Here is a 16,570-nt window from a genome sequence, read left to right on the forward strand (position 1 = left end):
GGGTCATGTCTGACACACTACACGATATGGGTCATGTCTGACACACAACTCGATATGGGTCATGTCTGACACACTACAGGATATGGGTCATGTCTGACACACTACAAGTAGAAACAACACTAACTTTCACTTTATCCTCATGTTTTTTCACCACTTCTTTTGCCTTATCTCTATCTTTGTGTTTCTTCTTCTTTTCTTTATCTTTCCTTTTCTCTTTTCTATCTTTTTTATGGTCTCTTTCCTGGAGAAACAGTTTGAAGTTGTTACTTAAAATGCATTGGGGGGGGGGGGGGTATCTTTAACATTATTACTTCCTCAAATCCCATCCCTATTCTAAATCCTATTTGTATATCTTTAAATGAACAGGGTGGGGGGGGGGGGTGCTTAACCAGGAGGAAAAAAACAGGTGATTGGGGGTGAGTGGAATTATTAAAAGCTGCTAGTGCAATGGATATTAACAGTAAAAGCTTGAGATTTTGCCAGCATCTCCATGGCAATCTGTTCTACAAGGCGAGACAGGAAAATGCACTGGGTTTGTTCAGATGAAGTGAAAGTATTGGGTTTGTTCAGATGAAGTGAAAGTATTGGGTTTGTTCAGATGAAGTGAAAGTATTGGGTTTGTTCAGATGAAGTGAAAGTATTGGGTTTGTTCAGATGAAGTGAAAGTATTGGGTTTGTTCAGATGAAGTGAAAGTATTGGGTTTGTTCAGATGAAGTGAAAGTATTGGGTTTGTTCAGATGAAGTGAAAGTATTGGGTTTGTTCAGATGAAGTGAAAGTATTGGGTTTGTTCAGATGAAGTGAAAGTATTGGGTTTGTTCAGATGAAGTGAAAGTATTGGGTTTGTTCAGATGAAGTGAAAGTATTGGGTTTGTTCAGATGAAGTGAAAGTATTGGGTTTGTTCAGATGAAGTGAAAGTATTGGGTTTGTTCAGATGAAGTGAAAGTATTGGGTTTGTTCAGATGAAGTGAAAGTATTGGGTTTGTTCAGATGAAGTGAAAGTATTGGGTTTGTTCAGATGAAGTGAAAGTATTGGGTTTGTTCAGATGAAGTGAAAGTATTGGGTTTGTTCAGATGAAGTGAAAGTATTGGGTTTGTTCAGATGAAGTGAAAGTATTGGGTTTGTTCAGATGAAGTGAAAGTATTGGGTTTGTTCAGATGAAGTGAAAGTATTGGGTTTGTTCAGATGAAGTGAAAGTATTGGGTTTGTTCAGATGAAGTGAAAGTATTGGGTTTGTTCAGATGAAGTGAAAGTATTGGGTTTGTTCAGATGAAGTGAAAGTATTGGGTTTGTTCAGATGAAGTGAAAGTATTGGGTTTGTTCAGATGAAGTGAAAGTATTGGGTTTGTTCAGATGAAGTGAAAGTATTGGGTTTGTTCAGATGAAGTGAAAGTATTGGGTTTGTTCAGATGAAGTGAAAGTATTGGGTTTGTTCAGATGAAGTGAAAGTATTGGGTTTGTTCAGATGAAGTGAAAGTATTGGGTTTGTTCAGATGAAGTGAAAGTATTGGGTTTGTTCAGATGAAGTGAAAGTATTGGGTTTGTTCAGATGAAGTGAAAGTATTGGGTTTGTTCAGATGAAGTGAAAGTATTGGGTTTGTTCAGATGAAGTGAAAGTATTGGGTTTGTTCAGATGAAGTGAAAGTATTGGGTTTGTTCAGATGAAGTGAAAGTATTGGGTTTGTTCAGATGAAGTGAAAGTATTGGGTTTGTTCAGATGAAGTGAAAGTATTGGGTTTGTTCAGATGAAGTGAAAGTATTGGGTTTGTTCAGATGAAGTGAAAGTATTGGGTTTGTTCAGATGAAGTGAAAGTATTGGGTTTGTTCAGATGAAGTGAAAGTATTGGGTTTGTTCAGATGAAGTGAAAGTATTGGGTTTGTTCAGATGAAGTGAAAGTATTGGGTTTGTTCAGATGAAGTGAAAGTATTGGGTTTGTTCAGATGAAGTGAAAGTATTGGGTTTGTTCAGATGAAGTGAAAGTATTGGGTTTGTTCAGATGAAGTGAAAGTATTGGGTTTGTTCAGATGAAGTGAAAGTATTGGGTTTGTTCAGATGAAGTGAAAGTATTGGGTTTGTTCAGATGAAGTGAAAGTATTGGGTTTGTTCAGATGAAGTGAAAGTATTGGGTTTGTTCAGATGAAGTGAAAGTATTGGGTTTGTTCAGATGAAGTGAAAGTATTGGGTTTGTTCAGATGAAGTGAAAGTATTGGGTTTGTTCAGATGAAGTGAAAGTATTGGGTTTGTTCAGATGAAGTGAAAGTATTGGGTTTGTTCAGATGAAGTGAAAGTATTGGGTTTGTTCAGATGAAGTGAAAGTATTGGGTTTGTTCAGATGAAGTGAAAGTATTGGGTTTGTTCAGATGAAGTGAAAGTATTGGGTTTGTTCAGATGAAGTGAAAGTATTGGGTTTGTTCAGATGAAGTGAAAGTATTGGGTTTGTTCAGATGAAGTGAAAGTATTGGGTTTGTTCAGATGAAGTGAAAGTATTGGGTTTGTTCAGATGAAGTGAAAGTATTGGGTTTGTTCAGATGAAGTGAAAGTATTGGGTTTGTTCAGATGAAGTGAAAGTATTGGGTTTGTTCAGATGAAGTGAAAGTATTGGGTTTGTTCAGATGAAGTGAAAGTATTGGGTTTGTTCAGATGAAGTGAAAGTATTGGGTTTGTTCAGATGAAGTGAAAGTATTGGGTTTGTTCAGATGAAGTGAAAGTATTGGGTTTGTTCAGATGAAGTGAAAGTATTGGGTTTGTTCAGATGAAGTGAAAGTATTGGGTTTGTTCAGATGAAGTGAAAGTATTGGGTTTGTTCAGATGAAGTGAAAGTATTGGGTTTGTTCAGATGAAGTGAAAGTATTGGGTTTGTTCAGATGAAGTGAAAGTATTGGGTTTGTTCAGATGAAGTGAAAGTATTGGGTTTGTTCAGATGAAGTGAAAGTATTGGGTTTGTTCAGATGAAGTGAAAGTATTGGGTTTGTTCAGATGAAGTGAAAGTATTGGGTTTGTTCAGTTGAAGTGAAAGTATTGGGTTTGTTCAGATGAAGTGAAAGTATTGGGTTTGTTCAGATGAAGTGAAAGTATTGGGTTTGTTCAGATGAAGTGAAAGTATTGGGTTTGTTCAGATGAAGTGAAAGTATTGGGTTTGTTCAGATGAAGTGAAAGTATTGGGTTTGTTCAGATGAAGTGAAAGTATTGGGTTTGTTCAGATGAAGTGAAAGTATTGGGTTTGTTCAGATGAAGTGAAAGTATTGGGTTTGTTCAGATGAAGTGAAAGTATTGGGTTTGTTCAGATGAAGTGAAAGTATTGGGTTTGTTCAGATGAAGTGAAAGTATTGGGTTTGTTCAGATGAAGTGAAAGTATTGGGTTTGTTCAGATGAAGTGAAAGTATTGGGTTTGTTCAGATGAAGTGAAAGCATTGGTATAGATCAGGGGTCTCCAAACTACGGCCCGCGGGCCGGATGCGGCCCGCGAAGTCCTCTCATCCGGCCCACTGAGATCTTTTTGTCCAAGGAAAAATCGTTTGATGGTGATGGCTGATGAACTTTGCCCAGAAAAATTAAAGACATGCCTGGAAGAAACTGGCCCCCGAAATGAAATTTGATAGTTAATGCGGCCCTCAGACAGAAAAGTTTGGAGACCCTTGGGTTAGATGAAGGAGCCGAGTAGAAGGTTCTTGTGTACCTTTTGCTTGTGAGCATCTCTTGAGGTCTTGTGTGGACCCAGCTTCTCATCCCTGGTGCCCGCCTTCCTCTCTTCTTTCAACTTGGGCTTGACCCCATCTGACTTGAGTGGCTTGTTATCAGCTGGCTCAGGGCGGGACTCAAACTTGATCTCAGGAGCAAAGAGTTCATCTTCTGGTTGAAGCCTCTTGTGTGGCTTGTGAACTCTGGGTGCTGCTGGTGGCTCAACTTTAGGTGCAGCAGGTGGAGGCAAGTCAGTGGCGCTGGGTCGCCTGGGCTTAAGGTGGGGGTCTGGTGGACTGTCACTGAACTCATACACCTGTAGCTCAGCAGATGAGTACTTATCTGAGACAAATGGTTTCATGTCCAGGGGGGGTGGGGCTACTTCAGCTGTTTTCTCAAGTTTGGGGGGTCGACCTGTTTCAGGGGTTTTCTGAAGTTTGGGGGGTCGACCTGGTTTTCTTTTCAGTTGCTGTTCATGTGTTTTGCTATGATTGCCTACCCTATCTGATTCTTTATTCTTACTACTTTTCTTTTTTTTCTTTTGACTTTTTCCATCTGGTTCATTCCTTAGAACAGTATTAATACTATCATTGATGGAATCCATGGCTTTTTTCTCACCCACTTCTCCATCAGCGATGATAAAATGATCTGGGGAAGAACTCGGAGAAGGAGAAGAGAGATTACGCAGTTCTTCATCAGAATCAATCAGAGCTGTTGATTTTTTCTCCTTTTTTTTTTTCAACGGCTCATGTTTGCTTGTAGGTGCTTGTTTGTCTTCTCCTTCCTTACGGTAGCTTTTCTCTTTACCTTTATCTGCTCTCTTTTCTTCTTTGGATTTTTTCTCTTTACCTCCATCGATAGCATTGTCTTCTTTATGCTTTGACTTTTTAAATAATTTGGCTGACTTTTTAGAAGACTTTAACTTTTTAAGGAACTTTGCAGCTGCTTTGCTGCTTGCAGACTTCTTGGAATAATCTTTTCCTTCTGGTCGCTGCTCCATTTTCTTGTGGAGAGACTTTTTGCTTTTCTCCAGCAGTTTGCCAGAAGCTGGACCATCACCAGCTCCCAGACCAGTTGCAGCATCTCTCAACTTGGCAGAGTTCTCTTTGTTGGCTGCTTCCAGCAGAGTTCTAGGGTTGGGGGGAGGCATGCAGGGTTCAGGTTGACGACCCTGGACCCCCTGGCGGGTTGTCAAGACACCATTTGGTCCCATGAAGACACACGTCATTTCATACTGGGAGTGGCCTGCCTCTTCAGGGAGGTTACAATTTCCAAGCCTGGAAAAATTAGATGGAGTCAGGAAAAATCAGACGGAGTCATGAAAAATCAGATGGAGTCATGAAAAATCAGATGGAGTCATGAAAAATCAGATGGAGTCATGAAAAATCAGATGGAGTCAGGAAAAATCAGATGGAGTCATGAAAAATCAGATAGAGTCAGCAAAAATCAGATGGAGTCATGAAAAATCAGATAGAGTCAGGAAAAATCAGATGGAGTCAGCAAAAATCAGATGGAGTCATGAAAAATCAGATAGAGTCAGCAAAAATCAGATGGAGTCAGCAAAAATCAGATGGAGTCAAGAAAAATCAGATGGGAGTCAGGAAAAATCAGATGGAGTCAGGAAAAATCAGATGGAGTCATGAAAAATCAGATAGAGTCAGCAAAAATCAGATGGAGTCAGGAAAAATTAGATGCAGTCAGGAAAAATTAGATGGAGTCAGCAAAAATCAGATGGAGTCATGAAAAATCAGATGGAGTCATGAAAAATCAGATGGGGTCAGCAAAAATCAGATGGAGTCAGCAAAAATCAGATGGAGTCAGGAAAAATCAGATGGAGTCAGGAAAAATTAGATGGAGTCAGGAAAAATTAGATGGAGTCAGGAAAAATCAGATGGAGTCATGAAAAATCAGATGGAGTCAGCAAAAATCAGATGGAGTCATGAAAAATCAGATGGAGTCAGCAAAAATCAGATGGAGTCAGCAAAAATCAGATGGAGTCAAGAAAAATCAGATGGGAGTCAGGAAAAATCAGATGGAGTCATGAAAAATCAGATGGAGTCAGCAAAAATCAGATGGAGTCCGGAAAAATCAGATGGAGTCATGAAAAATCAGATGGAGTCATAAAAAATCAGATGGAGTCAGCAAAAATCAGATGGAGTCAGGAAAAATTAGCGAGTCAGCAAAAATCAGATGGAGTCAGGAAAAATCAGATGGAGTCATGAAAAATCAGATGGAGTCAGCAAAAATCAGATGGAGTCAGCAAAAATTAGATGGAGTCATGAAAAATCAGATGGAGTCAGCAAAAATCAGATGGAGTCAGCAAAAATCAGATGGAGTCAGGAAAAATCAGATGGAGTCAGGAAAAATCAGATGGAGTCATGAAAAATCAGATGGAGTCAGCAAAAATCAGATGGAGTCATGAAAAATCAGATGGAGTCAGCAAAAATCAGATGGAGTCAGGAAAAATCAGATGGAGTCATGAAAAATCAGATGGAGTCAGCAAAAATCAGATGGAGTCATGAAAAATCAGATGGAGTCAGCAAAAATCAGATGGAGTCAGGACAAATCAGATGGAGTCATGAAAAATCAGATGGAGTCAGCAAAAATCAGATGGAGTCAGGAAAATCTAGATGGAGTCAGCAAAAATCAGATGGAGTCAGGAAAAATCAGATGGAGTCAGGAAAAATCAGATGGAGTCATGAAAAATGAGATGGAGTAAGCAAAAATCAGATGGAGTCAGGAAAAATTAGATGGAGTCAGGAAAAATTAGATGGAGTCAGGAAAAATCAGATGGAGTCAGGAAAAATCAGATGGAGTCATGAAAAATCAGATGGAGTCATAAAAAATCAGATGGAGTCAGCAAAAATCAGATGGAGTCAGGAAAAATTAGCGAGTCAGCAAAAATCAGATGGAGTCAGGAAAAATCAGATGGAGTCATGAAAAATCAGATGGAGTCAGCAAAAATCAGATGGAGTCAGCAAAAATTAGATGGAGTCATGAAAAATCAGATGGAGTCAGCAAAAATCAGATGGAGTCAGCAAAAATCAGATGGAGTCAGGAAAAATCAGATGGAGTCAGGAAAAATCAGATGGAGTCATGAAAAATCAGATGGAGTCAGCAAAAATCAGATGGAGTCATGAAAAATCAGATGGAGTCAGCAAAAATCAGATGGAGTCAGGAAAAATCAGATGGAGTCATGAAAAATCAGATGGAGTCAGCAAAAATCAGATGGAGTCATGAAAAATCAGATGGAGTCAGCAAAAATCAGATGGAGTCAGGACAAATCAGATGGAGTCATGAAAAATCAGATGGAGTCAGCAAAAATCAGATGGAGTCAGGAAAAATTAGATGGAGTCAGCAAAAATCAGATGGAGTCAGGAAAAATCAGATGGAGTCAGGAAAAATCAGATGGAGTCATGAAAAATGAGATGGAGTAAGCAAAAATCAGATGGAGTCAGGAAAAATTAGATGGAGTCAGGAAAAATTAGATGGAGTCAGGAAAAATCAGATGGAGTCAGGAAAAATCAGATGATGTCAAGCTCATGGGGCTCATTAGGAGAGACAACTCTAAAATAAAAAAACTGCAGCCTTGGGATGTGACCAGACCAGACCAGGGATGTGACCAGACCAGACCAGGGATGTGACCAGACCAGGGATGTGACCAGACCAGGGATGTGACCAGACCAGGGATGTGACCAGACCAGGGATGTGACCAGACCAGGGATGTGACCAGACCAGACCAGACCAGACCAGACCAGACATGTGACCAGACCAGACCAGGGATGTGACCAGACCAGACCAGGGATGTGACCAGACCAGGGATGTGACCAGACCAGGGATGTGACCAGACCAGACCAGACCAGACCAGGGATGTGACCAGACCAGACCAGACCAGACCAGGGATGTGACCAGACCAGGGATGTGACCAGACCAGGGATGTGACCAGACCAGACCAGGGATGTGACCAGACCAGGGATGTGACCAGACCAGACCAGACCAGGGATGTGACCAGACCAGACCAGACCAGACCAGACCAGGGATGTGACCAGACCAGACCAGACCAGACCAGGGATGTGACCAGACCAGGGATGTGACCAGACCAGGGATGTGACCAGACCAGACCAGACCAGACCAGGGATGTGACCAGACCAGACCAGGGATGTGACCAGACCAGGGATGTGACCAGACCAGACCAGACCAGACCAGGGATGTGACCAGACCAGACCAGACCAGACCAGACATGTGACCAGACCAGACCAGGGATGTGACCAGACCAGACCAGACCAGACCAGGGATGTGACCAGACCAGACCAGACCAGGGATGTGACCAGACCAGGGATGTGACCAGACCAGGGATGTGACCAGACCAGGGATGTGACCAGACCAGACCAGACCAGACCAGACCAGGGATGTGACCAGACCAGACCAGACCAGACCAGACATGTGACCAGACCAGACCAGGGATGTGACCAGACCAGACCAGGGATGTGACCAGACCAGGGATGTGACCAGACCAGACCAGACCAGGGATGTGACCAGGCCTGACCAGGGATGTGACCAGACCAGACCAGACCAGGGATGTGACCAGACCAGACCAGACCAGACCAGACCAGGGATGTGACCAGACCAGACCAGACCAGGGATGTGACCAGACCAGACCAGACCAGACCAGGGATGTGACCAGACCAGGGATGTGACCAGACCAGACCAGACCAGGGATGTGACCAGACCAGACCAGGGATGTGACCAGACCAGACCAGGGATGTGACCAGACCAGGGATGTGACCAGACCAGACCAGGGATGTGACCAGACCAGGGATGTGACCAGACCAGACCAGACCAGACCAGGGATGTGACCAGACCAGACCAGGGATGTGACCAGACCAGGGATGTGACCAGACCAGACCAGGGATGTGACCAGACCAGACCAGGGATGTGACCAGACCAGGGATGTGACCAGACCAGACCAGGGATGTGACCAGACCAGACCAGACCAGACCAGACATGTGACCAGACCAGACCAGGGATGTGACCAGACCAGACCAGACCAGGGATGTGACCAGACCAGGGATGTGACCAGACCAGGGATGTGACCAGACCAGGGATGTGACCAGACCAGGGATGTGACCAGACCAGGGATGTGACCAGACCAGGGATGTGACCAGACCAGGGATGTGACCAGACCAGGGATGTGACTAGACCAGACCAGACCAGGGATGTGACCAGACCAGACCAGACCAGGGATGTGACCAGACCAGACCAGACCAGACCAGACCAGGGATGTGACCAGACCAGACCAGACCAGACCAGGGATGTGACCAGACCAGACCAGACCAGACCAGGGATGTGACCAGACCAGACCAGACCAGACCAGGGATGTGACCAGACCAGACCAGACCAGACCAGGGATGTGACCAGACCAGACCAGACCAGACCAGGGATGTGACCAGACCAGACCAGACCAGACCAGACCAGGGATGTGACCAGACCAGACCAGACCAGACCAGACCAGGGATGTGACCAGACCAGACCAGACCAGACCAGACCAGGGATGTGACCAGACCAGACCAGACCAGACCAGACCAGGGATGTGACCAGACCAGACCAGACCAGGGATGTGACCAGACCAGACCAGGGATGTGACCAGACCAGACCAGACCAGACCAGACCAGACCAGGGATGTGACCAGACCAGACCAGACCAGACCAGGGATGTGACCAGACCAGACCAGACCAGACCAGGGATGTGACCAGACCAGACCAGACCAGACCAGACCAGGGATGTGACCAGACCAGACCAGGGATGTGACCAGACCAGACCAGACCAGGGATGTGACCAGACCAGACCAGGGATGTGACCAGACCAGACCAGGGATGTGACCAGACCAGACCAGACCAGGGATGTGACCAGACCAGGGATGTGACCAGACCAGGGATGTGACCAGACCAGACCAGACCAGACATGTGACCAGACCAGACCAGGGATGTGACCAGACCAGGGATGTGACCAGACCAGACCAGGGATGTGACCAGACCAGGGATGTGACCAGACCAGACCAGGGATGTGACCAGACCAGGGATGTGACCAGACCAGGGATGTGACCAGACCAAGGATGTGACCAGACCAGACCAGACCAGACCAGGGATGTGACCAGACCAGGGATGTGACCAGACCAGACCAGGGATGTGACCAGACCAGGGATGTGACCAGACCAGGGATGTGACCAGACCAGACCAGGGATGTGACCAGACCAGACCAGACCAGGGATGTGACCAGACCAGACCAGGGATGTGACCAGACCAGACCAGACCAGGGATGTGACCAGACCAGACCAGGGATGTGACCAGACCAGACCAGACCAGGGATGTGACCAGACCAGGGATGTGACCAGACCAGACCAGACCAGACCAGACCAGACCAGACCAGACCAGACCAGGGATGTGACCAGACCAGACCAGACCAGACCAGGGATGTGACCAGACCAGACCAGACCAGGGATGTGACCAGACCAGACCAGACCAGACCAGACCAGACCAGACCAGGGATGTGACCAGACCAGACCAGACCAGACCAGACCAGACCAGGGATGTGACCAGACCAGGGATGTGACCAGACCAGACCAGACCAGACCAGACCAGACCAGGGATGTGACCAGACCAGACCAGACCAGACCAGACCAGACCAGACCAGGGATGTGACCAGACCAGACCAGACCAGGGATGTGACCAGACCAGGGATGTGACCAGACCAGACCAGACCAGACCAGACCAGACCAGACCAGGGATGTGACCAGACCAGGGATATGACCAGACCAGACCAGACCAGACCAGGGATGTGACCAGACCAGACAAGGGATGTGACCAGACCAGGGATGTGACCAGACCAGACCAGGGATGTGACCAGACCAGACCAGGGATGTGACCAGACCAGGGATGTGACCAGACCAGACCAGACCAGGGATGTGACCAGACCAGACCAGGGATGTGACCAGACCAGACCAGACCAGGGATGTGACCAGACCAGGGATGTGACCAGACCAGACCAGGGATGTGACCAGACCAGACCAGGGATGTGACCAGACCAGACCAGGGATGTGACCAGACCAGACCAGACCAGGGATGTGACCAGACCAGGGATGTGACCAGACCAGACCAGGGATGTGACCAGACCAGGGATGTGACCAGACCAGACCAGGGATGTGACCAGACCAGACCAGGGATGTGACCAGACCAGACCAGGGATGTGACCAGACCAGGGATGTGACCAGACCAGGGATGTGACCAGACCAGACCAGGGATGTGACCAGACCAGACCAGGGATGTGACCAGACCAGGGATGTGACCAGACCAGACCAGGGATGTGACCAGACCAGACCAGACCAGGGATGTGACCAGACCAGACCAGACAAAAAGTCTGTCAATACTGTTTGAGTCATATTGTCAATAGAAAGTTCTGCTTCAGGACAAACTACATCAGGGGCACAGGGGTTTGAGTATCAAAAAAATTAGCAACTTAAAGGTTCAAAATTCAAACCTTGGTCTTTTGCTGGCTGGTAGTTCAGCAGCTGAGACTGCAAGGCGCTTGTCTCCAGCACTAGCATCCTCTGTTGGATCTGGCTTGACACCATCATCAGGTGGGCTCGTCTTTTCTTCTGGGATTTCATCTACACAAAATGTAGCATGCAGTTTCAATCAAACTGCAACTTACATTTCAATCAAACACCAACTTACATTTCAATCAAACTGCAACTTACATTTCAATCAAACTGCAAATTCCATTTCAATCAAACACCAACTTACATTTCAATCAAACACCAACTTACATTTCAATCAAACACCAACTTCCATTTCAATCAAACTGCAACTTACATTTCAATCAAACTGCAACTTACATTTCAATCAAACACCAACTTCCATTTCAATCAAACTGCAACTTACATTTCAATCAAACACAAACTTACATTTCAATCAAACACCAACTTACATTTCAATCAAACACCAACTTACATTTCAATCAAACACCAACTTACATTTCAATCAAACACCAACTTACATTTCAATCAAACTGCAACTTCCATTTCAATCAAACACCAACTTACATTTCAATCAAACACCAACTTCCATTTCAATCAGACACCAACTTCCATTTCAATCAAACACCAACTTACATTTCAATCAAACACCAACTTACATTTCAATCAAACACCAACTTACATTTCAATCAAACACCAACTTACATTTCAATCAAACTGCAACTTCCATTTCAATCAAACTGCAACTTCCATTTAAATCAAACATCAACTTATATTTCAAACACCAACTTACATTTCAATCAAACACCAACTTACATTTCAATCAAACACCAACTTACATTTCAAACACCAACTTCCATTTCAATCAAACACCAACTTCCATTTCAATCAAACACCAACTTACATTTCAAACACCAACTTACATTTCAATCAAACACCAACTTACATTTCAATCAAACACCAACTTACATTTCAAACACTAACTTACATTTCAATCAAACACCAACTTACATTTCAAACACTAACTTACATTTCAATCAAACACCAACTTCCATTTCAATCAAACTGACTATGTTTGTCTTATTCTCTTACTTTCAAATTGTAGGGATTGAATGTGATTTAAATGTAAGATGAAAAGCTAAAAGCTAGACAAGTGACTTGCCTTTCATGTGAGGAAACATATAAGGTAAGTGATGAGGTATATGCTCCTCCCTGTGTTGTAGCACCTCACGACTGCGTGGGTTTGGGAAACCCAGGCTGCCTGACTTGGGCGCAGGAAAAGAAACCACTTGATGGGCAAATGGCACAGGGTCAACATGTTTCACATAATCTTCCAGCTCACAAACATTGATACCCAGGTGTCCAAAAGTCAGGCCAAGGTCATCCAGATTTGCTTGTGTGCGGCCAACTTATAAGAAAAAGTTATGTCCCTTTAGTATATTGATGGGTTTTGTCCCTTTAATATAGTAATGAGTTTTGTCCCTTTAATATTGTAATGAGTTTTGTCTCTTTAATATTGTAATGAGTTTTGTCTCTTTAATATTGTAATGAGTTTTGTCCCTTTAGTATTGTGATGAGTTATGTCCCTAAATTTAGCCATGATGTAGTGCAAATTCTACTTCAAAAGATAACCATTTATTATCCTCATACTAATGTATCACATTCAAAACTGATTCTCCTGTTATTATGTGTACAATTATTAAAATAAGCAAATCATTGTTTTATCATTATTTTTCTTTTTACATATATATATAGCTAACCAATTAATAAAATTAATATTCTCCCCAGGATCTACACTTTCCCTACACAAATTTTGTTAACTAACAATATCTGGAGAGTGATCCAAGAGCTGTTGACAAAGTTATATCAATGTAAAGAATTTGGCAACATTTACTTCTGTAATAATAAATACATAAAAATGTTTACAATTACAAGCTTTTATAAATGCACTAAAAAGAAGAAAATAACACAATTTTTATTAAATATAAAATAATTTCAAAAGTATAATAAATCTGCGGTTACTTTAAATATAAAAAAATTACTTTCTTTAAATATATTAATGCACTACTATTTATATCAGTATAAATAAAAGCGTGGGCCGCTTGTTTAAATACCTATTATTATAGCGCCTATTGAACGTGAAGACGCGCTTTTGTCGTAGAGCCCCCCCCCCTCGTTCCACGCCCAAGATGGCCGTGATGACGTGTGTGGATAGAACTGCCTACTAATTCGGTCCAAATTTTAATTAATTTATAAAAAATTAATTAGGCGACCAATTAAGTAAAATTTAATGTTACGATGCATTGTCTTCATGTTTGACCCACGTACCAATTACGAACAGTATCTGTCAGTTAGAAGTGCCTGTAATTTCGCTTGGCCATTTCGATCTAGACAGACAGACTGATGACTGACGACAGAGGAAACAAGTTAAATAAAAGCTTGTACAAAGGAGAATCACTAGTGAATCACGAGTGATTGAGGACTGCCTAACAAATTCTTATCATGGAACCAGTGAAGAAATGTTTGTAGAATTTATTTATAACTTAAAATAATTTGGCAAATTAATTTAGGAGGCAATATGTATTCAATGATTCAAAGTACACAGTGATGGTTATAAAATATTGTTAATATAAAGTTTTTTTGTCAACTAAAAATAATTTTTTGATAGGTTATATCTAATAACTAAAGTTGAAATGGACTCTGTGTCTCTGTGGCAGAAGGCTGTGTGTGGATGGGGTGGTGTGTGTGGGTGGTGGGGGTGGTGTGTGGGGGTGGTGTGTGGGGGTGGGGGTGGGGGTGGTGTGTGGTGGGGGTGGGGGGTGGTGTGTGGGGTGGGGGGGGGGTGTGTGGGGGGGTGGGTTGGTTTTAGTTTAGAGAAAAGAGACAGCACTATCAGCCTAGCGCCCGTTGTACCCTTCCTCAACGGGCCATTTTTCTCGTGTGTTTATGTTTGCATTTAAGTTTGTGCTTATGTTCTGCGTTATTGTTTGGGTTTAGGTTTGCATTTGTTGTTGTGTTTGTGTTTATGTTTGCATTTGTGTTATTGGGTTAGTGTTGTGTTTTTGTTCGTGTTTGCGTTTGTTTTTCTGTTTTAGTTTTAGTTGGTTGTGGTTAGGGCTAATTAGAAAAGTAATATATTTCCTAAACCCGGGCGATGCCAGGTATATGCTACTTATCAAAACACACAAGTCATGGTTATTTACAGATAGGTTTTCACAGAGGTTAGTGCAGGGCCTGGCCAGGACAGCTACTTACTTTATAAAATTATAAAATTTATAAATTTAAGAAAAAAGCTGAAACTATTTTTTTTTTAAGAAATTGTCAAATGGGAATTTTTACATACTAGGCGTAAAGTAAGAGAAGGAAAGGTTGACAAAATTAATAGCAACCTGATAAACAGTAATCAGTCATAGTAGGTCTTCATTCTTAAAATGTTCTATTTCTAAATGCTTTTCTCATTTCATTAGTATTTTATTTTAAAATGTCACCAATAATGATCTGATCCTTCCCAGCCAACTGGGACAATGATATAGCTATGTTTGACAGTAACAACACTGGTACAAGTTGTTCAAAACTTGAAACAGATTTGGTCTAAACTGGGACAATGATATAGCTATGTTTGACAGTAACAACACTGGTACAAGTTGTTCAAAACTTGAAACAGATTTGGTCTAAATTGGGACAATGATATAGCTATGTTTGACAGTAACAACACTGGTACAAGTTGTTCAAAACTTGAAACAGATTTGGTCTAAATTGGGACAATAATATAGCTATGTTTGACAGTAACAACACTGGTACAAGTTGATCAAAACTTGAAACAGATTTGGTCTAAACTGGGACAATGATATAGCTATGTTTGACAGTAACAACACTGGTACAAGTTGTTCAAAACTTGAAACAGATTTGGTCTAAACTGGGACAATGATATAGCTATGTTTGACAGTAACAACACTGGTACAAGTTGTTCAAAACTTGAAACAGATTTGGTCTAAATTGGGACAATGATATAGCTATGTTTGACAGTAACAACACTGGTACAAGTTGTTCAAAACTTGAAACAGATTCGGTCTAAACTGGGACAATGATATAGCTATGTTTGACAGTAACAACACTGGTACAAGTTGTTCAAAACTTGAAACAGATTTGGTCTAAACTGGGACAATGATATAGCTATGTTTGACAGTAACAACACTGGTACAAGTTGTTCAAAACTTGAAACAGATTTGGTCTAAATGGGGACAATGATATAGCTTTGTTTGACAGTAACAACACTGGTACAAGTTGTTCAAAACTTGAAACAGATTTGGTCTAAATTGGGACAATGATATAGCTATGTTTGACAGTAACAACACTGGTGCAAGTTGTTCAAAACTTGAAACAGATTTGGTCTAAATTGGGACAATGATATAGCTATGTTTGACAGTAACAACACTGGAACAAGTTGTTCAAAACTTGAAACAGATTTGGTCTAAATTGGGACAATGATATAGCTATGTTTGACAGTAACAACACTGGTACAAGTTGTTCAAAACTTGAAACAGATTTGGTCTAAATGACTGACTTACATTGTTCAGCATATCTGTGGCATGTCCCACCGAGCTGCAAAAGGTATCTCTCCAAAACATCAGTCAGTACTTCCAAGGATGAGCTTTGAGCAGAATGCCAGCCTAAATTTTGGCAAATCTGTGCCACAGAAATGCGCAACAAACTGCGACTGTACTTCTTAGACATCTGTAATAAAAACATCAAATTACATCAGACTTAAAATTCTGAGAGAAAAATGTCTACCTTATACCAGATTTGAATTCAGGAACAAAAACATCTAAATTATATCAAGCTTAAAGCCTGTCAAAAACTGGGCCACACCAAACAGAGAACTCAAGTACACAAACCAAACTATAAAGTAATGTCAAACCATTTTGATGAGAACTCAAGTACACAAACCAAACTATAAAGTAATGTCAAACCATTTTGCTGAGAACTCAAGTACACAAACCAAACTATAAAGTAATGTCAAACCATTTTGCTGAGAACTCAAGTACACAAACCAAACTATAAAGTAATGTCAAACCATTTTGATGAGAACTCAAGTACACAAACCAAACTATAAAGTAATGTCAAACCATTTTGATGAGAACTCAAGTACACAAACCAAACTATAAAGTAATGTCAAACCATTTTGATGAGAACTCAAGTACACAAACCAAACTATAAAGTAATGTCAAACCATTTTGCTGAGAACTCAAGTACACAAACCAAACTATAAAGTAATGTCAAACCATTTTGATGAGAACTCAAGTACACAAACCAAACTATAAAGTAATGTCAAACCATTTTGCTGAGAACTCAAGTACAC

The 16,570-nt window shown here is 42.2% G+C and overlaps 1 protein-coding gene across 3 annotated transcripts in view; it reads right to left on the reverse strand.

The window, feature by feature from the left end:
• LOC131935891 (transcription initiation factor TFIID subunit 3) overlaps positions 1 to 16,570 on the reverse strand; it is a 65,940-nt gene that overhangs the window by 36,322 nt on the left and 13,048 nt on the right. For all 3 annotated transcript variants that reach the window (XM_059292620.1, XM_059292619.1, XM_059292618.1), the window contains exons 2-6: positions 15,780 to 15,945; positions 12,374 to 12,619; positions 11,214 to 11,343; positions 3,679 to 4,957; positions 125 to 241 (exon numbers count right to left, since the gene is read on the reverse strand). In XM_059292620.1, coding sequence (XP_059148603.1) covers positions 125 to 241; positions 3,679 to 4,957; positions 11,214 to 11,343; positions 12,374 to 12,619; positions 15,780 to 15,945 — 1,938 coding nt within the window. The remainder of the gene's footprint in view (positions 1 to 124; positions 242 to 3,678; positions 4,958 to 11,213; positions 11,344 to 12,373; positions 12,620 to 15,779; positions 15,946 to 16,570) is intronic.

This window comes from Physella acuta, unplaced genomic scaffold, assembly GCF_028476545.2.
Source record: "Physella acuta isolate Inbredline_101_S28 unplaced genomic scaffold, ASM2847654v3 ptg000163l, whole genome shotgun sequence".
Lineage (NCBI taxonomy): Eukaryota > Metazoa > Mollusca > Gastropoda > Physidae > Physella > Physella acuta.